The sequence below is a fragment of the Lynx rufus genome, unplaced genomic scaffold (genome assembly GCF_022079265.1).
Source record: "Lynx rufus isolate CCGP_SWC_20201006 ecotype Redwood Valley unplaced genomic scaffold, mLynRuf1.p SCAF_9, whole genome shotgun sequence".
Classification (NCBI taxonomy): Eukaryota; Metazoa; Chordata; class Mammalia; order Carnivora; family Felidae; genus Lynx; species Lynx rufus.
Genome location: NW_025814897.1, coordinates 98,884,937 through 98,909,544, shown reverse-complemented (window position 1 = coordinate 98,909,544; position 24,608 = coordinate 98,884,937). Strand labels below are relative to the sequence as shown.

At 41.4% G+C, this 24,608-nt stretch overlaps 1 protein-coding gene across 11 annotated transcripts in view; it reads left to right on the top strand.

The window, feature by feature from the left end:
* Positions 1 to 24,608, top strand: part of AMBRA1 (autophagy and beclin 1 regulator 1) — a 179,506-nt gene that overhangs the window by 55,999 nt on the left and 98,899 nt on the right. For 7 of the 11 annotated variants that reach the window (XM_047072308.1, XM_047072303.1, XM_047072310.1 and 4 more), the window contains 2 exons: positions 12,309 to 12,395; positions 16,608 to 16,787. The exons of 2 other annotated variants lie outside the window; for them this stretch is intronic. In XM_047072308.1, the coding sequence (XP_046928264.1) occupies positions 12,309 to 12,395; positions 16,608 to 16,787 (267 nt within the window). The remainder of the gene's footprint in view (positions 1 to 12,308; positions 12,396 to 16,607; positions 16,788 to 24,608) is intronic. 2 more of the 11 variants (XM_047072311.1, XM_047072307.1) reach the window with 1 other exon arrangement.

Genomic DNA, 24,608 nt, shown 5'->3' with positions numbered 1-24,608 from the left:
TATGGACGTTTTAACAATATTAAGTCTTTCAGTCCATGAACCTGGGACGTCCTGCCATTTATTTGTGTTTTTTTAATTTTTTTCAGCAGTGTTTTGGTTTCAGTGTGCAAGTCTTTCACCTCTTTAGTTAGATTTCTTCCTAAGTATTTCATTCTTTTTGATGCCATTGTAAATAGCATTTTCTTAATTTCCTTTTCAGCAGATGTAATCCTTTTAAAATTAAAACAAGAAGGAACTCTCTCTCTCTCTTTTTTTCTTTAAATTTCTCCAGTCTAGTGTCCCAGAAGTCCAGCAGTCTTCTCTGCATGCTTTTCTTTTCTTTTTTTTAATGTTTATTTATTTTTGAGACAGAGAGAGGCAAAGTATGAATGGGGGAGGGTCAGAGAGAGAGGGAGACACAGAATCTGAAGCAGGCTCCAGGCTCTGAGCTGTTAGCACAGAGCCTGATGCGGGGCTCGAACTCACGGACCGTGAGATCATGACCTGAGCCGAAGTCGGACGCTTAACGGACTGAGTCACCCAGGCCCCCCTCTCTGCATGCTTTTCTGATTCCTTCTCACACTTGTCTCATAAAGAATTGAGGCAGAAGCTGGGCTGGTCGTTTTCTGTTTGCTCCTTGAAGGCAAAGGAGCATTGTTGTAATATTCATCCCAACAGAGTTGCTGACTATTAGTCCCTCATAGAGCCACTAAATTTGGCAGTTGTGTTTGATGGCACTATTTTGGATATGATGAGGTCTGAGAGAGAAGGGTGCATATATCAGAATGTGTTTATTGTGAGCTCTTTGGCTGGTGGTTCTCAAAGTGTGGTCCCCAGACCAGGAACATCAGCATTTCCTGGGAACTTGCTGGAAATATAAGTTCCTGGGTTCACCCCATATTTACTTAATCAGAAACTTGGGTGGGGGAGCGGGGCGGTGGGGGGGGGATGTAATGTGCTTGTTTAACAAGCTCTCCAGGTGGTTTTGATACACTCTAAGTTAGAGAACACTGTTTTAGACCATCTGGGAACTCTTTGACACCTCCAAATCTCTATTCCTCCAAATCTCTGTAGTGTACTAAGATCCCTTGTATTATTCATCACCTTTTATTTTGCTTTCATTCTGTGTAATGATATGTTGCTTTAACTCTCACAGTCTCCTCAGGTTCCCTGTCTTCTCCTGGTAACGCGTTCTAACAGAAAGATGTGGAGTTGAGAAATCCTGGATTCGATTTTTAGCTCTGTTGTGTGACCTTGGGCAGCTAAGGAGCCTTTCTAAAAGTCAGTTTCCTCAACTGGAAAATTATGTGAGGGTAAATGAGTTAAGTATCAGTTGCTTTTACAAGGTTAGACGCTCAAGAAATGCCTGCTCTTTTTCCCCTTTATTCTATTACTTTGCTCAAAATACAAAACAAAACAAAAATATCCCTTTGCCGTGGCATAATGCTTGCAGGTTGGCATTATTTTTTGGACTTCAGGCTTTATGGGGTATCTTTGAGATCTCACCTTATAAAATTGGAGTAAGCCAAGTTCATAAAAAAAAAAGTGAGGTGCCTATAAAGGGTGGATAAGGAATGGCTATTGCGATAGAGCTGATGCTAGTTACTTCCATTAGTCACTTGCAGCGAACATAGTGAAGTTCTTTATTAGAAAGCTTAATAATACAGAAAGTAATTGAGCCCATAGCAGAGAATAGGGTATTATCTTCATTTTTCCTGCACTCTTAAAACAAAATTTTTTTTAATGTTTAATTTTTGAGAGAGAGAGACACATAGAATCCAAAGCAGGCTACAGGTGAGGCTCAAACTCACGAACTGGGAGATCATGACCCAAGCCAAAGCTGGATGCTCAACCTTCTGAGCCACCCAGGCACCCCTTCCTGCACTTTTTCATAGTGATTTGTGCAAAAGAAAAAAAAAAACAAAAAAAAAACTGGTCCTGCCTCTTGATAAGAGAGGGAGCATAAATGGCCTTAATTTCCCCAATTCTAAGGCTACCTTCTACATTAAGAGGGAGCCGTCCAGGGCAGAAGTATGTTTCAGAAAGATGGAGAGCCAGACTGGGATAGGGAGGAAAGAGTAGCAAGGTTTTCTAAATTGACGTTGATATTTCTGACCAATATCAAGAACTTATGCTTTGGACACTGTGAGCAAGTTTGCATTGAGTTTCATCGTTTAAGATCTGTTTCCAAATGTCTTATTTGGTGTCCTGTTATAGTAGCCAGGGCTCCTTTGAGTACAGATGTGATTACTTCTGGCTTGTAATGAACTTCATCGACTTAGTGCTAATGCTGCTGTTGCGACTAGCTTGTATGTTCTTCAAGATCAGGAGCTGTTTCATTCATCTGTTGATGTATAACACACCACACAACAAAACTTAGTGACTTAAAGTAACAATTTTATTATCTTTCATTGTTCTTTGAATAGACTGGGCTCAGATAGAAAGTTCTGCTGGTCTTGCTTGGGGTTTCTCTAGAGTCACCTAGAGGTTCATTTGGGACAGCTAGGCCTCTTCCTCTCCATGCGACTTCTCCAGCCAAATAGCCAGACTTTTTACCTAGCAGCTTAAGGCTTCCTCCCCAAGTGACAGTTCCAAGAGGGAGGAAATGGAAGCTGTCAGTTCTTTCAAAGGCTAGGACCAAGACTGGCACAGCTTGCCACATTCTCTTGGTTAAAGCAAGTAACAGACTGGTCTAGGTTCAGTGTGGGAGGAAACCAAACAAGGGCAAGAATACTAAGGAGTATGGTTCTCTGGGGTCCATTTTTGAAGACTACTATAGGGACCATATCTAACCTATATACTAATATATACCCAATGGTAGACAATAAGTACTCGTGATTTGAATCAGTGGTTGGATAGACTAACAGACTGGTAGATAAATGACTGGTTTTATTAGTTTGGGTGAGGTGCATGTGATCCTTAGGGTTCATGTCTTAGGGTTCATATACCAGTGTTTATGCCTCTACAGTACTCATCCTTCTCAACACATGTCTTTTTTTTTTTTTTCCTGAGGAATCACCTTTTTGAGCATAGTGACTTGAGTGGCCAGAGTGCCCTGCAGACACTTTAGGAGTTGTAGTCCAGGGAAGAAAAGAATAGTCGGTACTTTTTGGATTGTGTGATGGCTACTATATTTTACATATGTTCTTAATTATAACAACTTTGTGAAGTAGGGATTCCCCTTTAAATTTGGGCACTGAAGATAATGGACTTTCCCAAAGGTCGCATAGCTAGTAAGTGAAACAAGATGATGAATTTAAACTGCATTCTGATTCTATAGCTAAAACACAGACTTATGATATATATTAGTTACTAAGAGTTTCTCTTGGCTAGTCTCCAACCATTAAGATGTATTGGAGAGTTTTTCAACAAAAGTTAATAGTATTAACATGTGGGGCTGGGTAATTCTTTTTATTTTTTTTATTTTTTTTATTTTGAGAGAGAGAGAAAGAGAGAGAGAGATGGACAGAGAGAGAGGGAGAGAGGGAGAAAGAGAATCCCAGGTAGGCTTCATCTCACAAATCATCACAACCTGAGCCGAAATCAAAAGTCGGATGCTTAACCGACTGAGCCACCCAGGCGCCCCAAGTCTGAATAATTCTTTATTGTGGGAGGCTGTGCTATGTGTTGTAGGATGTTTAGCAGTATCCCTGACCTTTATCCACTAGATGCCAGTGCATCTCTCCACCCGTTTGCAACAACTGTCTCCAGACATTGCCATTTCCCTGGGGGAAGTCCCCTCCATTAAAAATCACTGATAAGTTATTTCATGATTTGCTGTCCTTCAGTTTTGCTGTTTTTTTTTTTTTTAAATGTTACTTCTCACAAGTAACTGGCAGTGTCTTCAAACCATTTTATAATAGTTACAATACTATTTGCCTGGTTCTGATGATCTTGAGTCTTGCCTTTCTCTCAGTGCCTTTCTCCACTTTTTGCTTTATCTTTTTGCTTTTGTCTGTGAGTCCCCTAAATCAAATGCAGCTGGATAAAGTGGTGTTTGTAAGGACTTTTTTTTTTACACAGGTATTGATTTAGCAGGCATTCAGATCTCTGAGATTACAAGCATTAGTGCTAGTGAAAAGAAGGCAATTTACATCTTCTAATTATAGTAGAGGGGGAAAGGCGTAATATTTAGTAAGCTGAGAATTAAATGGCTTCCAGGCTCCACAGAGTTAATCTTCAGGGTAGTGTTGATTGATGTGCCAGAGGACATTAATGTGCAATTCTTTTGGGGAACGGGGGAGGAGAGTGGAAATTGCCGTTTCTCTACTAATTGTACTTTAGGTGTCATTTATGACAATTTCATGTTGTCTAGACAGAGGGAAATGGTGGAGAAATTATTCCAGTGGAGTCAAATGCTGAGTCCAAAAGGAATCAAGAAGGTTGCTGAAGTCAGGATCAGGGTGGAAGGGCAAGCAGTATACCCTAGAGCTGAATCAGTGAAAATCAAATGTTACTAAGAGAAGCAGTTCAGAATGAACCCACGATATAAGAAAAGTGGTTGTACTCTGAGCTTTGTGCTAGCTCAAGGGCTAAGGGCTAACAGTGGATTGTTTGGGGGCTCAGCTAGAGTCTCTGCCCCTCATCTATTTCTGTAGATTCCAGAAACCTCATTACTTGAACAGACATGAGCCAGGAAGGCTGCCTCTTTGCCTTTGGTTAGTAAATGCTCCAGCCACTGTGTATTCTTTTTTCCTTGTTCTCTTGTAAGGCTTCATTTACTAAGTCTCTTTGCTCTCCTGATGTTACCCCTAAGGTTTTACTTCATTTTATAATATATAGTGTTTGCAGTATACCAGGGTCAGTGGCCTGTCATTTAAGAACAGATGGCTTTCATCGAAGGTTTTTTAAATTTCAGGTTGGGAATATGAGTATGAAAAATCATCTAAGAAGAAGTGTATGGATTTGCTGTTATTGAAGCAGTAGATGATTCTACCCAATATATTCTTTGTAAAATTAGTTGGTCTAGAGTAGCCTTTTTGAGGATTATCTATTATTTTTAATAAAATTAGCTGAGAAATTAGGATTATTGGATTTTGTAAATCTCTTCTTGATTTTGGGGAAAATAAGTCGATTAGGATGCACTGCCTCTTAATTAAAATCTAAACCTGTATATCACAGTTGTTGCTTCTCGGGTATCCGTGCATGTGAGTATCAGAACTAGCTGTGGGACTTGTCATTGATATGTTCTTATTCATCCTTTGGTGAAAAGCCTCTGATCTAAATTTCTAATTTAAAAAAAAAAAGTCTGTGGTCTTCTGTGAGCAGACCTTCCAAGTCTGCCAGAGAAAATGAATTTGGAGACAGTATAAACACATCCATGTAGATCACCTTGGGCCTTTGAATTCAGATGCTGACAAAAGTGAGTTTTTATTATAAATATAAATATTGTAAGTATCATCTAATGTGTTGAGGATATACAAGAGCAAAGCATAGTGGCAACCAATCATTTTATAATTGTATTAAAAAGAACCACCCACCAAACGGTTAGCAGAGGGTCAGGTTTTCCCAGAGCATTCTGGCTGACTTTTCAGGTAAGACTTTGTATAACTAAATACACGGTTGTATACTGAATATGAATTCTGTTTCCAGCTTCTTTCCTTTTGGTATGTTGTGCTCTGATGTTTTACTGTCTGCTGCACAGAGGCATTGAGGAATACGTTAATGTTTTGTAAAGAGGTTATGGTGAAAGGCATTGTTTTGAGCCCCGTGAATGGTTTATGCTTGATGATAGTAAAATAAGGCCAATTCATAGGACAGGCACTGTGAGCTCTTAATATAGTATATTTGTTTTCTTCTCTGATGGTATTAGCCTTGTAGCAGTGCCACCTTGCCTTGGTCTACCCCATAACAGGGGCAGGAGTTGCCTGCCAGCCTCCACTGGCAACAGCATGGTGCTGTAAGAGCACCCCTAGAAATAGGGGGCCCTGCAGTGATCAGATGAGTGCCTATTGTTGGATAACTTAAACGATAATTGCCAGTGTGTGAAATGGGGAGGCTTGGATGCCTCCGCTTTAAAGCAGAGATGTCAATTTGGAAATCATAATAGAGGTGTCATTTCAGAACACACAATTATTTTTTACGAAGAATAAGGGCTGTCATCTCCCAGCCCAGGCATGCGCCAAGGAGAGATCGGAGGCTTGCAGAGCAAGATTCAAAAATGAATAAGGCAATAGTGCATCCAAGCTTCTTTGGCCTCCTGCCCCTCCATCCCCCTGAAATCATTGCCCTCTTTCCCCTATGAGGTCTCTTTTAGCAATATACCATGCAGGAGCATCTGTGGTAGTTTCTCAGGCAAGTAGCCAGCCTCTGACTTTCTGATTTAATAAGCCTCTCAGGGACCTGGCTGCACTGCATTTATCAGTACAACTATGTCAGCACTTTAACCTGAGCAGCTTAAGTGACCAGAGGGATGAGGAGTGATGTAAGCAGTTTCTGAAAACCTTGTTCCTTCAGGAGTTTTAGTGTGAGTTTTTGGACATCTAGCATCCTTGTCAGAAAGTCATGGGGTCAGTGAGGGGCAGTCAGATCTTCTTATTTATTCTTCCAAATCTTACGACTGCTGATTTATTCACAGATATTCTTATTGGTCTCCCATTACATGTTAATTAGGATAGGAGTTTTAATGGGGACAAAAAGATAACTTGGACCCAGTACTTGCTTTCATGTGGGTTGTAGTCCAGTAGCAGAGACAAAACATACTTATCAGTAAGTGTAGTACAAGGTGACTTGGTAGAGGCCTTTGAAGGGAGGTTTCAGAATGCATTGGGGGTCTTGGGGAAGAGAGTATAAACTTTTGGATGGAGGAGCCTTAAAGGATTTTGAGCCTTAAAGGATTAAAAGGATTTTTTAAGTTAGAAATGAGGAAAGAGAACTTTCCAGAAAGAAGCAATGGCCAACCTAAATGCATAGATGAGATAGTGAGAGTGTGTTTAGTTTAGCTAGAGCAGTGGTTCTCAAAGTATGGCCTGGGGTCTCTGAAGTCAAAACTATTTTTGTAATAATGTTGAGCTGTTCTCTCTCTGTTTCACAGGTGTTCAGTGGAGTTTTCACTGTGTGACGTGTAACAAGGTTATTATGATTATCATGGATGATGGAATGTATGCTTGTGTTAAAAATTCCTCAATTTCAATTTCAAATATAAATATTGATAGATAAAACCCATATAAACGAAAGCTCCTTGGGGTCCTCAGTAATTTTTAAGAATGTTAAAGGAGTTCTGAAACCAAAAAGTTTGAAAACCACCAGGCTAGAGTGTATCATATATCCAGAAGGAATGAGAAGTTTGGCTACAGAGCTTTGGATACCAAGCTGAGGAATTTGGATTTTATTTTCTAGGCAGAAGGGAGCTATTAGTTTTGGGTTTGGCTTCCCAGAACTGAAATAGCAAATACCACCCAGACATCAAAGCCAGGCCGGGAAATTACTCTTTGGGCATGGGGCATCAGTGGCCTCTTAGGTTCTCAGAGCAGGCTTTACGTCTCATATAGGTCACAGAATTCTGGCAAGTTGATATTTTCCAGTGATTAGAGAAGGTTTGCACATGTCTGTTTGCTTTAGGATATTGATTTTTTTTCTGTGATCTGACAACTAGTTAAAAGAATATCTTCAGGACATAATTGTTTAGTAAGGAAAAGTTGTCACCAGCTTACTCATTCTGTCTAGACTAGTACCCAAACGGTTTGCTTCTTCTTAACTCTGATATCCATTGGATTTGAAACGAAAGTTCTTTTTTTTTTTAGATGACCCATCTCACCTGCCCTGACAACTTTGTTCTTTCCCAGAGATCTCTTCCACTATTTTTTCTTTTCTTTTTTTTTTTTTTTTTTTTTGCTTTCTTAGTCATCAAAGGATCTAGGGGATCTAGGGAACCCCCTTGCACATATTCAGAGTATTAATCAGGGAAGGAAGAAATAGCTGTGGTCATTTAAAATGCAAGAGGGGTGGTGCGCCTGGGTGGCTCAGTTAGTTGAGCCTCCTGACTCTTGACTTCAGCTCAGGTCATGATCCCAGGGTGGTGGGATAGAGCCATGTTGGGCTTCACCCTGAGTGTGGAACATGTTTAAGATTCTCTCTCTCCCCACCTCTGCCTCTCTCCTCCACTAGTGCGCACGCTCGCTCTCTAAAAATGAAACAAAGTAAAATAAAATGTTAGGAATTTTACAGCCTGAATTGTGTTTCTATTGACTAATGATTTTAGCGGGGCTTAATATTAATTTTGATAACTTATTCTAGTGTGTAATACTTTGATTTCAGGTTTTTCTGTTCCATTTCCTAGTGACTCCACTTTATCTTTCAGAGGATTTTATGTAAGCAAATATTTTAGAGCAGGGATGGGCAGATTTTTTTTTCTGTAAAGGACCAGGTAGTAAGTATTTTAAGGCTGTTACTATCCTGATAGTACTTAACTCTGCCTTCCTGGCTTCAAAGCAGCTATAGACAATATATAAATGAATGGATGTGGCTATGTTTGAATAAAACTTTATAAAAACAGGCAGCTGACTTGGGGCCTGTAGTTTACCAAACCTGCCTAGGGGCATTAGGGCAACTTGATACTTGAAGAAATCCTTTTTAAGAAGTGAGCAATTCTTTTGAAAATGAAGCATTTTCTTTTTAGTTTTCAGTGGTTTACTTTACAATTTTGTATGTTGAGTGTTTTTAATTTTGAAATAATTTCAGAAAAGAAGAAAAGTTGCAAATAATAGTGCAAAGAAATCCCATGTACTCTTTACCCATATTCCCTAAATATCGGCATTTTACCACATTTGCTTTATCATTCTCTCTCTTCTGCTCTATGTATGAGTATGGTTATGTTTTGGATATTTATGGCTCTTATATTTATATATTTGCACATATTCTTTTAAATGTGGAATTTTCTTAAAAGTAGGATATAGTTTGATAGAGCAGTGGTCTCCAGACTTTAAAAAATACTTCTGTTAGTAAAGGCTTTTTAGCAATCATGTGTGTTATACATTATGGTCATACATTATAAAACAAAAGTTCTGATATTTTCTTTCTGTTCTCCAGTGGATTGAAATAGCACAACCTTTGTGTGTCTCACTTGGACACCACTGATACAGAGAACGAACCAGGCAAACTTGTAAAGAAAGAGGGTTTTTGTTTTTTTCCCTGACAGGGGTTCAGTGACTCTTTAAAAACCCTTCTTGGGGCACCTGGGTGGCTCAGTAAGTTAAGCATCAGAATTCAGCTCGGGTCATGATCTCACGGTTTGTGAGTTTGAGCTCTGCATCGGGCTCTGTGCTGACAGCTCAGAGCCTGGGCCTGCTTCGGATTCTGTGTCTCCCTTTCTCTCTCTCTCTGCCCTTCCCTGGCTCTCACCGTCTCTCTCTCAAAAAATAAACAAACATCAATAAATAAATAAATACATTTCTAAATTGTGATCACAGGTCAGAATGAAAAGGTAGCTTCAAGCTTGAATAAGCTTGTGTGAGCCCCTCCTAAGTCCTACCTGATTTCCCATCATTGAATTGCACGATAGATGGTTAATTCAAGTCAGATTTGTGGTGGCCAGTGAAGAAGGCACACAGCTGCCGTCTCATCGCATTTTGTATCATTTCCCCATGGATGGCTCTTTGTAGGAAGCTAACTGTAGGAGAGAAAGGTCTTTCTTAGAGGTTCCTAGGAGTGGTGGTCATGTTTACTCATCTAGTAGCTCTTGTTCTTTTCTCTGTTCAATACCAATTGGAGAAGTCTTTTATTCCTTCAGATAGTACTCGTAATTGACGAGAACTTAATGTTTAATCAGTGATAAGTGTGTGGGGGTGCTATTCATAGTAATTGGCTCTCCTGATTTTGTGTATTAGCAGTTAAAATGCCATGTATATATATGGCTTGCCAGTCCATTGTATTGCCTGGGGAGCAAATGGTGCTAGCAGATTCTGTAGTGAGTAGGCACAAGGGATGCATGTTCCAGAAGAACCTCATCAGGGACTCCCCAGAGATACAGCTTAACATTTTGGTTTTACCCTGATTTAAAGAAGTCTTCTTAATTAAGATAGGAAAGTAAGGTGGGAAGTAGACTTTGCAGGATTATAAAACGGAATCATTAAAATTGAAATTATCTAATCCAAACTCTCCCAGTTCAAGAATCTCCTTTATAGCATTCTTAAAACATCTTCTCTCTGAATACTGGCACAGCCTTAGCATAGAAGTAGGGGGTAATGTTGGCTTCCCAACTTAGTAGCATCATTTTCCAGGCAGGAGTACTTAAGAAGGATATGTGTTGGTCATTCTGCAGGATGCTCTTTGCCAAAGGGCTTCTGCTTACTAAGCAGCCATTTGGAGGATAACAAGCCAGGGCTGTTATGGCCAGGACTGACTCCAGAGCCCTTTGGGATGGAACAAACTTCTCGGTGTTCCAGGGAAGTCAGCTGCTCCCAGGTCTTGCTTCTATTCTCCAACCTTCCAACTCCTAGAACTAATTCATTAGTAGTGAACAAGTATTTATCTAAGATGGCATAAAAGTCCTGAATAGATACTCCTCTCGAAATTTCACTTTTCTTCTTTCTCCAGTCTGTGTGCCTCTCACTGCCCCTTCCTCTAACATTCTGTGGTGCAAAACTCCAAGACATACCATTATTTTAGTCATTATTTTATGTGACACTAATGAAAAGAAAAAAAATCGTGCCAATTAAACGGCGTCATACATTTATAAGATACATCCCAATTTCAGACATATTATAAATGGGAGGGTGGCTCTTAGAATTGATGAAACATGGCATTTCTGCTGCTGTAAACAGTGATACCATTGAAGATTTAGGTTTTCAACCGGAGAGATGTATTTTATTGCTTTCTTCTCTGCCTCATTGGTTACATTGTAATGTTCTCTCCCGTCAGTAGTAGGACTGTGTAAAGGGTCTTATGTGTGGGGGTGATAGGCCTTGTCTAGATAGAAAGCATCATGTAACGGTTGTCCTGGGCAGGAAAGGTAGCAAGCCAGCTTGACAGGGCCTCTGCTATATCTCTTTCCCAGGCTGTTAGGGGGAAATGCTTTGGTGAGCCAGTTGCTGGGATAAAGTGACTGCACATGACTATACCTAAAGCCAGCTGGTTTTAATAACAGTGAATTGAATTAACTCAATTGGAAAAGATTGGTAGCTGCTGTCCTTATCCTGCAGATCTGCTTTAAAGAAGAGTCTGGCAGGGAGCCGGAGACCTGTTCCCGGGAGAGCCAGGCAAGATGCTGCTGGAGAGGAACAATATGCATTTCTTTCTGAGACCATTTCCTTTGAAATGTGTTCTCTGGCAGGAGCTTGATTGGCTGCCAAGGCACATTTGAATTGGGAAGCAGTGTGGCAGACATGGCAAACTAGGGGGTCCCTGGGCCACATTTATCAGATGTGTTTAAAGTGGCCCTTGTACAAAGAGGGAAAAAAATGTTTTAGCTAAACTTTAACTGTCAGGAGATTACATGGAGAAGTCCAGATTTCTGGCTTCCCTTAAAAAACAGGAAGAGCCAGTGATACAAAGCCCACCTTCTAGCTTGGACTCACAGTGGATACATACACACTTTTTACCTGCCTGGAGCCTACAAGGTCCTACAGTATAGCATCCTGGTTTGAAGCATTTCGGAGTTCACAGAACTTCATGGAGTCCTGGTGCTGTCATTTAATAGCCCTGTGCCGCAGTGCCATATACTTAACTTTTAGGCCCAGTGTTCTCATGTTTGTATAGTAATGCCTCCCTTTCCAGGTTATGGTGAGATTTAAGTAAAGAAATATATGTGAAGTGCTTAGTATTCACCTGGCACCAAAAAAGTACTCAATAAAATGTGGGTGTATCATATATGCTCAGTTGAACTTATGATTGGGCTAGATTATATAATTAAAGATTTTTGTCAGTTGTTAAGAGAGCCTGAGGAGTACTCCTTCTCACAAAAAGGGTGTAGGCAGAGCAGAATGAGTAGAAGATAAGGGAATGTGGATTAGGGTAACGTGGAGGAACTGAACACCAAGATAAATGTTGGCACTACATGATAATCTCTGGGTATGCCTAATTTTCCCCTCCTGTGTTGATCCCAACCTCCTATTTGTCTGCTGGAGATACTACAAATAGAAATAAGATCATGTCTCTGAAGTACTTGTTCATTTCTCACTGAAGAGCAGTATATACAGTGGCCATACCCAGTGTGGGAGCTCTGTAGCTCATTTATTTATTTAGTTAGTTTGTAGGAAGGTGTGATCCCAGATAGCAGGTGTCAGTTAGCTGCCAAGGGGGATGTTATTTATCTCTCCCCCTATTTTTCCTTATGAATGACCTCTGAGTTGGTAATTGACAGGGATTATTGCCATTTTTTTAATCTCTGCTAGGAGGCTGCTGGAGTCTTCCCTCATTTCATTATCCCGTTATGATGGAGCAGGATCCAGAGAGCACCCCATTTACCCAGACCCAGCGAGGTAAGGCCAAAGTGAGAAATGGCACTAGGTGGGGGGGAGGGGCTGCCCTTGGGGTTGCCAAGCCGTTGGAAGCCCCATTCTGTGCCTCTCTGGTCCTGGTGCTCTTTTCCTCTTCAGTTACAGTTTTGAGACAGGTGGTTCAGGTGATTGGGAAGTGTTGCAGGTAAGTGAACAGAACCTCTGATGACAGGGAGTTGTGACTGAGCTCTTGTCCTTTGGGGCTCATTCCTATAAGTGGGGCACTTAGAGGAGGGACCTGAGGAGGCCACTGGCAGAGTCACAGGATACTTCTTTTTTGCAAATCAGGGAGGCTGTTGCCATTCAAAGGGACAGCCAAAAGGGAAACAAGTTTTTATTAGTAGGGAAATTACTTACAAATTAAAACTAGCCAGCTAACAAAAAATCCTACTTGCTCTCATTTGAGAGAGAATTTAGATTATCAAAAGGCAGAAATCAAGCTCATTCAGATGTTCAATGTTTGGATGCTACCTAAAGGAAGAGATGACTGACAAAAGGGTAACCAAAAAGAACAAGTTGCCATTTTATTAAAGCATTTACCTTACACTGATTAGAAGATATTTGAAGAGTTCTTGAAGGGATTTAAAAAACAAAAGAAAACATTTAAATGAGTTCACGGCCCACCCTTACCTGATACTGGAAATTGAGGACCAAGGATGGGGTGTCAAGTTGATGTATAACATTTATATAGCGAGCAGTCCTTTGGTGTTGTTACAACCAGACTTAACTGATTCTGTTAATGACCTCAAAAAGGGATAACCTTCACATCATTTAGGCAACACTAGAGCTCATTGTGAGGCTTTGCCAAAAGAAAGAGTAATTTATAATGGTGGGGTTGGCAAGTTAACAAATAGAGGTTAGATAAAAGCTAAATGAGCTTTGCTTTATTTTTATTTGTTTTTTAATGTATTCTTTAAGGTTATTCTTGAGAGAGAACGGATGGAGGAGGGGTAGAGAGAGAGGGAGACACAGAATCTGAAGCAGGCTCTAGGCTCTGAGCTGTGAGCACAGAGCCCCACGTGGGGCTCAACCCCACGAACTGTGAGATCATGACCTGAGCCAAAAGTCGGGCGCTTAACCAACTGAGCCACCTAGGCACTCCAGTGAGCTTTGCTTTAGATTAAGAATTTCAAGTCTGGAAAGGCCTGTAGATAAGGTTCATTCTAGGGATATTGAGTGATTTTGTTGTTGGCCACAGTGGTGTCATGATACTGAGTGTTCTTTCTGAGAGACTAATGAAAAGATTCCCCATTACCTTCTTGCTTCCTTTTCCATACCCCAGAAATGGCAAATCCAAGGATCAGGGAATATGGGGAGGCAGCTGAGATGACGGCCAAACATGGAAGTGTATGTCTCTAATCATACTTAAAAGTAATAAGTCCTAAATAAAAGAAAGAAATTTTTGGCATCAATCAAATGACTCTGAAACACTAAGACAGAGAACTTCTTGCTATAAAATAGTTTCTTTTAGGACAGCTATAGGAATCTCATCCCCAGAATTTTTAACCTGATAAAGTTTAATGGTAATTCTTAAAGACCATTATTTGTCTTCCTTTCATGTAATAAATCTTTTATTTACTCCCACTCAGATCTCTTTATCACAGAAAGTGTCATACTTTGTGGTGTTGCTATTTTTACATTTTCCGTCTGAACACAAAATAGGTTTTCTTGGAGGAGAAAATATTCTTCCTTGAAGAAAACTTGCAGTTTATTAAACATTAAAAATTTTTGCTTGGAACACTTCAGAGTTTGGTGATTATACAGCTCTTCAGTAAGAGGATGATTGCTACCTCATTGCTGGTTGTTTAATTAGTTTTTCCTCTTAGACTTCACCCTACACAGTATATATAGGTCAAAGTGTTTGTGAGATGATTCAGCATTCAGATCCTTAGCTTCCCTCTGGCTACCTACAAAGACGAGGCCAGGATGTACTTGTATTTAATAATTGTGCCAGGAATCCCTTTTTCTTTGCCATTGATGCATATTTTTGTAGTTTAGAAGGAATTCCTATGCCATAGTGAAACTAAACAATTAGGTTACCTAGTGCTAAAATTGTGCCCTTACATAAAAGGGCAGTCTTATTGTCTGCATCAACATTCTTTCTACTTCTGTCGCCAATAATATAATTTTCCCATTAGTTACTAGGGTGGGTTAACAACTGAGAAATGTGTATACTTACAGACACTTTTCAGAATCCATTCCAGAAGAAGAATCTTCATTCTGCTCTTGAAATGTTTTTTACACTCTTTTCTAGTCTGGTTGACTTGACAATTTAACCATCAATGGCTGACTTGTGGAAAATTTCTGTATATTTAGTAGGTAAAGGAACAACTCAAGAGTGCTGACTTTTGTCTCTTGAAAACTTAAGATTCTTGATTCATCCTTGCAAAATGCATGGCAACAGGGGCCCACATGGATAATGGAAGCTCCACACATTGAGACTTTTAAGAAATGATTCTTGTACTCTGATGATCTTGGCCAAGACATCTGTGTATCCCATGCCGACCTGCTGTATGTTTTGGATTCAGTGATGCCAAATGCAGTATATTGTTCTGTAGCAAAGACTTTTGAGTTCCAAAGATTGTCATTTGGCCTTCTTGGGAATTCCATTTGATGATTGGCCAGAAGGATACCACCTCTGATGACTGGCATTTCAGAGACAGCCTTAGTTCCTATAGCAGGTGACTGCAGAATCTCCTTTGTTCTGAGTCAGTAGACACACTGAGGTTTTCCCAGAAACTTTGTTTAGGGGTAAGGAAATGTAGGGCAGCAAGATTTTGTAAATACTATCCCTACCATTTGGATGTAACTGTTATTATTTTCATTCTCAGTCAGTTTTTCCAGATTTCCATTAAATATATATGTGTTATGTGTGTGTACACACATACATACTTTTTTTCCTTTTATGTTCAAACATTATAGAAGTTAAGATTCCCAGGAATCCTCATTAGAATTGCTGTGTTTCCTTTAGTTTTTTGTTCTAATTACAGAAACATATGTTTTTGTATACATATTAGTATATGCATACCATTCTTCAGTTTTTCTCCCACTTAAATTTTTGTTTTAGATGGTTTTTCTTGTGTGTGTATAGGGATGATTTATTCTTTTTAATAGTTACATAGTGTTTCTTTGTATGGATATAGTTTATTTCTTTAACCTGTTGGTGGGCATTTGAGACATTTCCTAGTTTTTCACTAATGCTAACAACATGTATATATCCTTGTGTTTTTCTATATGATAAGATTCCTAGTGGAATTGTTGAGTCAAAGTGTATTGTTCTGCTCTCACTTTCTTAGTATATAGCAGTCTTGTGAAAGATGGAGGAAAAACTTGAGAAAGGGAATGTGGTAAATTGTAGCAGACACTAGGCGTTTTCAGGGGTATGAAGACACTAAGACACAGACTAGAGGTCTAGACTAATTCACTGAGAATAGCCACAGTAAGGAAGAAGAAAAAGGAATAACTGTTGCCTCCTGTATTGCTTAGTGCCCGTGTCACCTCGGATGCTCTATTATAAGAAATAGAAAAATCTTTTCTTCCCTGTGAGATTTTGTTTTCCTGAGTATATTTTACTCTCTTTTTCAATCCTGAATATTTTCTCTGTGTTACGAATGTCTGTGAGTAACCCATTAGAGCTGAGAGGTTCAGAGAGCTCGCTTTAGGGAGCTAGGGCAAATATGGAGCTATGTGGATTTGTTGGAGAAGAAAGAAGACCTGGTGAAGATGGTACCTTCTCTAGTCATGTCCATTTTGCCATCTCCTGGCCTCTATTCTCTTGTATAAAATGAAGGGAGAGCTGGCCTTTAGATGGTGGCTGTGGTCCCTTTTCGTTTCTTATATTTTGAGTCTGGATGGTTGAAGAAGGCTGTAAATCCGTATGAATGGCACCCTGAGAAGCTAAAATGAGTCCCTAAAGAAACTAAAAAAGGAAGGTCCAGTGTTATCCCCTTGGGAGGGGACAGCTATTGAGCAGATGATGACTGATTACACAGCCTCTTTGCCTCCTCTCGGAACAGAAACACGGGTGGTAGTCTAATAAGCATATTGTGCAGTACAGACCTCCTGGTGAGTTAAATGCCCTTTATTTTTCACGTCTCCGGAGTTCGCCTCAGCAGGGAGAGCTGGATTTACTGTCTTTCACAGTATTCCCCACATTAGTGCTAGTTTGTGTTTGTCCATCTCTGTCTCTCTCAGATTATCTCCTGCCGCATACTACGCCCAGAGGATGATCCAGTATCTCTCACGGAGAGACAGTATTCGCCAGCGCTCCATGCGCTATCAGCAGAACCGGCTCCGTTCCTCCACCTCCTCCTCTTCCTCAGACAACCAGGGCCCATCAGTAGAGGGAACCGACTTGGAGTTTGAGGACTTTGAGTAAGTACCTACTCAGCTTGCTTTCTTCCCTGTCCTCCCAAGCTGTGTGTGCTTCTAAGTTGACCACTGTCCAAGCAGCAGTGGTTGACCTTTCTTGCTTCAAACCCCAAAGTTCTTATGTATGAGTAGCAGGATGGGGTGAGGGGAAGGGGGGTTAAAATGTGCAGGGTACTGCCACCTCTGGCAGTTGTGCTGCTGTTTCACGGAGCCTGTGGGAGAGATGGCCCGTTGGCCCCAGGCCAGGCTGGAGAAGATGGCTGCTGCTACATAGGCAGCACCGTTATTTCCCTTTTGCATGAACAGTGGCTATGGAAGTGCTTCTCATGCCCTGTTTTCACAATGTCAGAGAGAAAGTATGGTTGGTATTTTTTCTTAAGCAGAGTAGGTATAGAGATTAGAAATAACAGAAATATCTGGGGGTGCCTGGGTGGCTCAGTCAGTTAAGCGTCCGGCTTTGCTCAGGTCATGATCTCGCGGTCCGTGAGTTTGAGCCCAGCCTTGGGCTCTGTGCTGACAGCTCAGAGCCTGGAGCCTGCTTAGGATTCTGTGTCTCCCTCTCTCTGTGTCTCCAAATAATAAGTAAACATTAAAAATTGAAAAAAAAAAAAAAGAAATATCTGGATTTCCCTAAAGACAGGTCCCTTCGTACCCTTGAATCACACTGATTCTTTGAGGTCCTACTCCATTGCTTAAACTATCTCCCTCCCACAATCTCCGCCATTAGGATCCTTTGAAAGTTGCCTGTCAAACTAATGTGGTAGTTTGAGAGGTGATTCCTTGCTCTTCTGGTGTTTTTGAGTGGTCGATTGGATGATGGGGGTGAGGTAAAGGAGCAGGGTCAGCCCTGTGCACAGGATTAAATACCCCAGTGTCACTGCTGTGTTTGAACTCTCTGACCTCCTGCTCCTCACTTTTCTAACCATTCACTGTGTTTCTTTCCATTCTGAAAGAATTTCCATTCCTGGTTTATATCAAATAGGACACTTAGCTCTTGTTTTGATTCCTATATTTTGATACTCTCAAACATGCAAAACAAGAGAGAGAGAGAGAGAGAGAGGTGGTTAAGCATTAATTTTTTTCTCCTTTTTTTGCTGACAGCATTGGAATAGGACAGCCTGTCGGTCATTTTCCTTTTTTTGCTTCTCTATCTTGACATCACCTGGTCAGGTCTGGGATGTTAAGAGTTCTTGCCTCCTTCTCAACCTTCCTCTTCCGTGAGCTGAATGGATAGTTCCCCAGGAGCCACCTTGCAATAGAGCTTTAAGATGTGTTGGAGAAATCTTTTTGCTAAAGATGACTAAGGAGGTGGAAACAACCTTTATACCAATTTGCCTTTCTGATATGGTCCTTAAACACGCTAGCAATTGTGTACTTGGAAGCAAAAGGCCTACTGAATAGGTGGTTCTTTTGTCTGGGGAAGAAACAAACATGAAAGAAATGCAAGGATGCCCTGAAGCCGCGGTGGTGGCTCTTGGAGCAGGGGCCCTGATTCTCTCTCATCGGCTGCCCTCTGGCTCCCAGCACGTGTCATTCTCCCTTCAGTCCACTCTAGGGGAAGGTGGGTGCATATACCAGCAGTGAGGGGAGAGTCTCCACTCCCTTACCCAGACACATACCAGTAGTGAAATATGTTCCCCTGCAGATATGATCATTTTTCCAGCTCTGGGGTCTATTCAGAGAAGCAGTTTCAGGTATGTGCCGTCGCTGCTGGGACTGAGTACTGCTGAAAAGCCTCAGTAATCCTGGGGAGCTCTGGGAGTCAGTGCAGATTGCATAGCCTCCCTCCATGCACGTTTGGAAGGCTGTGTAATCTCTTTGCAGTGGTGAAACGGGGGGCTTATGCCTTTGAGCTGTATCTTGCCTCGTGACTTGTCCTTCACAATGGAGTTCTGGGTTAGTTTAAAATGTTCTGTTCTCATCTTACCTTCTCTTTCTTCTGCTACCACCTCCTCCCTCTCCCCTTCCTTCCCCCTCGATTTTCCTGTGTCAGACTCCCTCCTCCCTGTGCTCCCCACAGCCCACCTGTGCTCTCACCTTCCCCCTGGCTTCAGCGCGACCTGAATTTACATTGCCTTCTTCACCTTTCATGCACTGACTTACCATTATTTCTCCCTAGGGGTCTTCTGTTGCTCCCTGGTTGGTAACAATGGGCTGATTTCTCTAATGCTCCTCTGAAAGTCCCTTGCCAGGGTGTTTGCCTTTCTTTTTGAGCTGATGCAGACTGTAATCTTGTTTTTAATAGGAGCTGTGGATTAGTCACCTCAATATTAGTAGTCCAGGTCTCCTAGTGAAGGATGTTGCTGGCTGGTTGATGCTGAGTTCCCGTCTGTTCATTCTTTCTCTTTCCCTGCTCTCCTCCCCCTGTTGTAAACAGAGTGCTGCCTGCGGCTGCTTCTCTTCTCTTAACTTCTAGGTACTCTAGGAGGGAATGAGAGAGAACTGAGGGAATGTGTCAGCCCATTGTTAACCATTTTTTTAAAGTTTATTTATTTTGAAAGAGAGGGTTCATGGGTGCATGAGAACAGGGGAGGGACAGAGAGAGGGAGGGAGAGAATTCCAAGCAGGCTCCGCGCTGTCAGCACTGAGCCTAACTCAGGGCTCGATCTCACGAACCACGAGATCATGACCTGAGCTGAAATCAAGGGTTGGAAACTTAACCGACTAAGCCACCCAGGTGCCCCTGTATCCACCCATTTTAATTTCTCTGCCGCAGTCCTTTTCCTTAGCTTTGACAATAGAAGGAAAGTCAGAAGCTCATATGATCATAATGTATAGTTCTTTCAGGTACAGAGAAGCAGGTAAGTTAGACAGGACCTGGAATCTTCCTAACACTTAGGGGGCTGTTAGGAGAAACTGCTCTACTGGTTTCCTTGCCTGCACAACACGCCATGCTCCTGCCTTTGCCATCCCACTTCAACATCTTCAGTTCTCGCCCCATTTGCTAAGCCGGGAATCATTTTGGTGTTATCTACCTTGTCCCTTCCAGGTGTATAGAGTCCCCAGATCCCATCTTTTTTGATTCTTTTCCATCGTCTATCACCTATGATAATATTTTTCATATGTATTCTATAACATATAAAATATTTGTAATATATAAAAATATATTTATATATATAAATCTTGTTTAATTCTTAAAAAAAATTTTTTTTTAATGTTTTTATTTTTGAGAGACAAAGACACAGAGTGGGAGCAGGGGAGGGGCACAGGGGGTGGGGAGGGAGACACAGAATCTGAAGCAGGCTTCAGGCTATGAGTTGTCAGCACAGAGCCCAACGCGGGGCTCAAACTCACGAGCCATGCGATCATGACCTGAGCCGAAGTCTGCCGCTTAACCAATTGAGCCACTCAGGCGCCCCTCATTTAATTCTTATAATAACCTAATGAGGTATTTACTCCACTGTAGTCTTTTTTAAAATAAGGATACAGAGACAACCAAAATCAGACATGTCTGAGATTTGAGAACAGGAGTAAACATATTTAGTGTCTGGCTTTTATTGTCCTGCAGATTTAAAAACCTTTAAAAATGATGTAGAACCACATTTGAGCTCTTGCTCCCTGAGCTTGCTGTGGAAGAAGACTATCTAGATTTATCTCTAGGGAAGATAACTTTGAAGGTTGGTCGGCAGCAGGTTAAATTTTCTGTTCTTTTGTGGTCTGGATTAATGACCATCTATCCAGGCAGGCATCATCTCCTGCCATTCATCTCTGTCTGTGGCCAGAATTGAGACTGCAGGGTCCCTGTGTTTATCAAAATGCACAAACAGGGCATCCAGAAACCCGCTGTCAGAAGGTCTGTCCTGAAGCGTTCAGCATCTGTCTTTGCATAAAGATATTCACAAGCAGGGTAAAGGTGTGGCTGTCGCTGACATGGCTGTCTGCCTGCTTTTGAGCCCAGACCACCTGCTGGAATGTAGAAGGCAAATAAGCATAAGGAAAACTGCCATTTTAATTTTCACCATCCCTTTGGAAAGAGAGGGAAGTTTTTTTGAAGCCCTGTGGTTAAGTGCTGTATCCCAGAAGTCGCTAAGGCCTGCACAAGAGGTGGTATATGTCTATTGTCCTGTTATCCTCACCCCCTTCCTCATGTTATCTGTTACTCTAAATGTACATATAATCCCAGAATCATCCGTAGTTCATTTCTTGCCCTTCTTGCCTCTTTTTGTAACTGCTTTGCCTTCCAAGGCAAAGAATACCCAGAGCTGATGACAATTGGAGAAGCTTCAGACTGGATCAGTCGCAAATATCTCCAGCACACATCCCAGCCACAGGGGAATTATATTCACTTCAAGTTGTTGCTAGCTCAGAAGAGAGCAAGTTCTTCATTCACTGTTGTGACATTAGGCTTACTTTGGAAAAACATCTCAGTGAGAATTCTAGGCTTTCAGCCTTAAGATGAAATCACTTTAGATCTATTACATCTGTTTTCTTCATTTTTCTAATTTATCTGGTTGTGTTTGAGTTCCTTTTACCCAGAAATCCATATTATGACCAAACAGGCAAAAATGTTTCATTGTATGACAGTAACTTCTGGGTGCCAGAGACGGGTTCTGGTTCCTTAGTTTGGAATGAAGTGTTCTAGCAGTACCCCATACACACGTGCAGAGAGCCTCATACAGAAAGGACTTCTCCTTTAATGGTCCCCTTGCTAGACACCTTCTAGCAAGGAAGTTGTTAAAAGGTCTTTTTGATGTATGATGTAGCTGAGAGTTCTGAAGGCTGTCCCTCAGCTCTACCATCTGATTGGGTTGACATAAGAGGAGTTGCTTGCTTTTAGTTCAGAACTTAATATTCTTCACCTGCCCTTTTGTTGTAACTGAAATTTAGTTGAGTCATGGCAAAGAAAACACGTTAGAAACCAAATAATACTATTCTTATCATCTGTCTATAGGCGAAATCCTGGCAGCTTTGTGAGACTCATATACTTGCTTCAAATTCTCGTGGCTAGAAATTCCAGTGGAGTGAAGCTACATGCCATTGGTAGTACTTGTTCTTGCTCTCTCTTCTGTGCCCAGAATTTCCGGGACTCCTGTGGGAGTCTGCCTACTAATAACAGATACATAACTGTAGCCAAGAAAAGGAAGGGTAAATCTTTGGAGAGTGTTCCCGTCTACTTCATTTTGAAGAAGAGTTGCTTTTGTTCTTTTCTTTAACTTACAAACCATAGACTCTTTGATATTAGAAGTAGAAGAGAAATTCAAAGGAAACACACTTTAAAGCTATTCTCTTTATGGACTGCAACCTGTTAGAACAGTCAGGAATCAGGCAATGAGCTGTATTTGGTAAGTGGTGGTGTTATACAGAAGTCGTTCTTAAAGTGGGATGAGATAAGGAACTGTTCTCTTCCTTTTTACCAGAGAGTGTTTTTTTGTTTGTTTGTTTTTAAAATTTTTTTTTTCAACGTTTATTTATTTTTGGGACAGAGAGAGACAGAGCATGAATGGGGGAGGGGCAGAGAGAGAGGGAGACACAGAATCGGAAACAGGCTCCAGGCTCTGAGCCATCAGCCCAGAGCCTGACGCGGGGCTCGAACTCAGGGACCGTGAGATCGTGACGTGGCTGAAGTCAGACGCTTAACCGACTGCGCCACCCAGGCACCCCTACCAGAGAGTTTTCAATAATTTCACTTACTTGATTTTTGTAGTGGTTGATTGCTTCTTTTACAAGGTGGGTTTATTCATTTTTTTTATAAGTTTTTATTTATTTATTTTTGAGAGAGAAAGTGTGAATGGGGAAGGGGCAGAGAGAGACAGAGAGAGAGAGACAGAGAGGGAGAGAGAATCCCAAGCAGGGCTCCACACTGTCAGCACAGAGCCCGATGCAAGGCTCAAACCCACAAACTGTGAGATCATGACCTGACCCGAAGTTGGACCTTTAACCGACTGAGCCACCCAGGCGCCCCTACAAGGTGGGTTTATAAAAGAGAAAGTTATACATATTACAACAGGCCCTTTACTTCTAGACATACTTGGGAGAAAGACAAATAAATGCACAGTCATAGAAACGTGAAATAGCATGGAATATTTCAGAAATTCCCTTGTTGATAAGTTTGACTAGATTTTAAAGTCCAAGATATGTGGCAGGAGATGAGCCCTGAGACTTAAGGTGGCACCAGATCTTTGGAGAGTCTCCTGTACCTTGCAAAGGAGGTAAACTTTATTTTGTAGGTGAAGGGAGTCATTGAAGAGTTTTAGGCTATGAAATAACGGGAGCAGATTTTTACATAATAACTTCCGAGACAGACTGTAATAAGGTAGCACTAAAATACAGAGCAGCGTTCTATGAAGGGAAGAGAGTATTTGGGGAGATGTGAGGAGGCTCCATGGGTTTCAACTGGGTGGGAAGACTGCATAGGACTTAGATGAAGTGATGTGGAGGATGAAGTTAGGGTACAGGAGATAGGTACAGTAGAATCTAAGAGATTCAAAGGGAGCAGCATAAGCAAAAGCCCAGAGATAGATGATTTACAGGGGACCCTGTATAAATAAAGATATTCAGGGGACCCTGAATAAATCTGTGGCTAGAGCTACAGAATGCTTGTAATGTGATAGAGAAGATCAGAAAGGCCTGAACTGAGGGCCTGGAATGTCTGGCTGAAAGTTTGGGCTTTATTATTATTTTCTTTAATGTTTATTTATTTTAGGAAGGGAGAGAGAGCGAGTACAGGGGAGGGGCAGAGAGAGAGGGAGACAGTGGATCTGAAGCGGGCTCTGTGCTGACAGCAGAGGGCCTGATGCAGGACTCAAACTCACAAACCATGAGATCATGACCTGAGCCGAAGTCAGACACTTAACCAACTGAGCCATCTGGGCGCCCCTGGATCGTATTTTTATCTGGGGGAAGTTATTATTGAAGATGTATTTGAGGCAGCTAACTCGGACAGCATTGGTTGGGGTGACCTAAAGTGGCAAGTGTATGGATGCAGGAAAACCACTTAGGAAGCAGTGGGCGAAATAGAGGAGAGAACATACGAGGACTGAATGTTAAGTATTGGGTGTAAGAGGCTTGGTGTTTTCTAAGAGTGGGGCCTGTTTGTGAATGTTCCTGGGAAATGAGCTGCGAAAGCTCAGCTGTCTCACTTCCTACTTCTCCAAATGAAATGTTGCCTGAGTCCTTTTTGACTCCTACTTGAACCAGTTTTGAACTAAATTGGTAAAACAGCGACTCCTAGAGCAGCTGCGGTGGGACCTGGGATCACTCATCAGTGCCTGCTGCCCCCTTAGCCTGACAACTCCTGTGTAGAGAGTGGCCTGGGTTCTAGTTTAGGCTGAGTCAAATTTGTTACTTGGCAGATTTGATCTTGGGCAAGTCCCTTTCACACCCTATGCCTCAGTGTCTGATTTGTAAAATCAGAGTGGATAATTTCTGAAGTTTACCCCTAAAGTGCTCAGATCTTTGTTGGAGCTAACTACCTTAGATGAACCTGCTTTGTGTTCAGCAGAGGCAGAATAATGAAACGTCTCAGAGAAGTGGGGAGACTTCCTGGGGATCAGGAATAGGATATCTGGTACCTGGAGAGCCCCAACACATTTCTAAAATATATGCCTATCTAAATTCTAGCTCTTTCCTTGAGGATTTTGAGCCTATTGCTTAGAAGTATAGGCTATTGCTCAGCAACTTTAGAATTAGCATTCTTTCTGGGCAAGTAAAATACATATGAATATTCATTTTGAGGAATGCTAGAAGAGAAGGAAAAGGGAATATGTGTGGATTGTACTTGGGTATAGAAGGGGAAAACACAGAAGGAAAGAATTAAACAGCCAGGAGGGGAGGGGGGGGAAGGAGGGCATAACCACTTTGAGATATAGATTGGTTTTTTGTTTT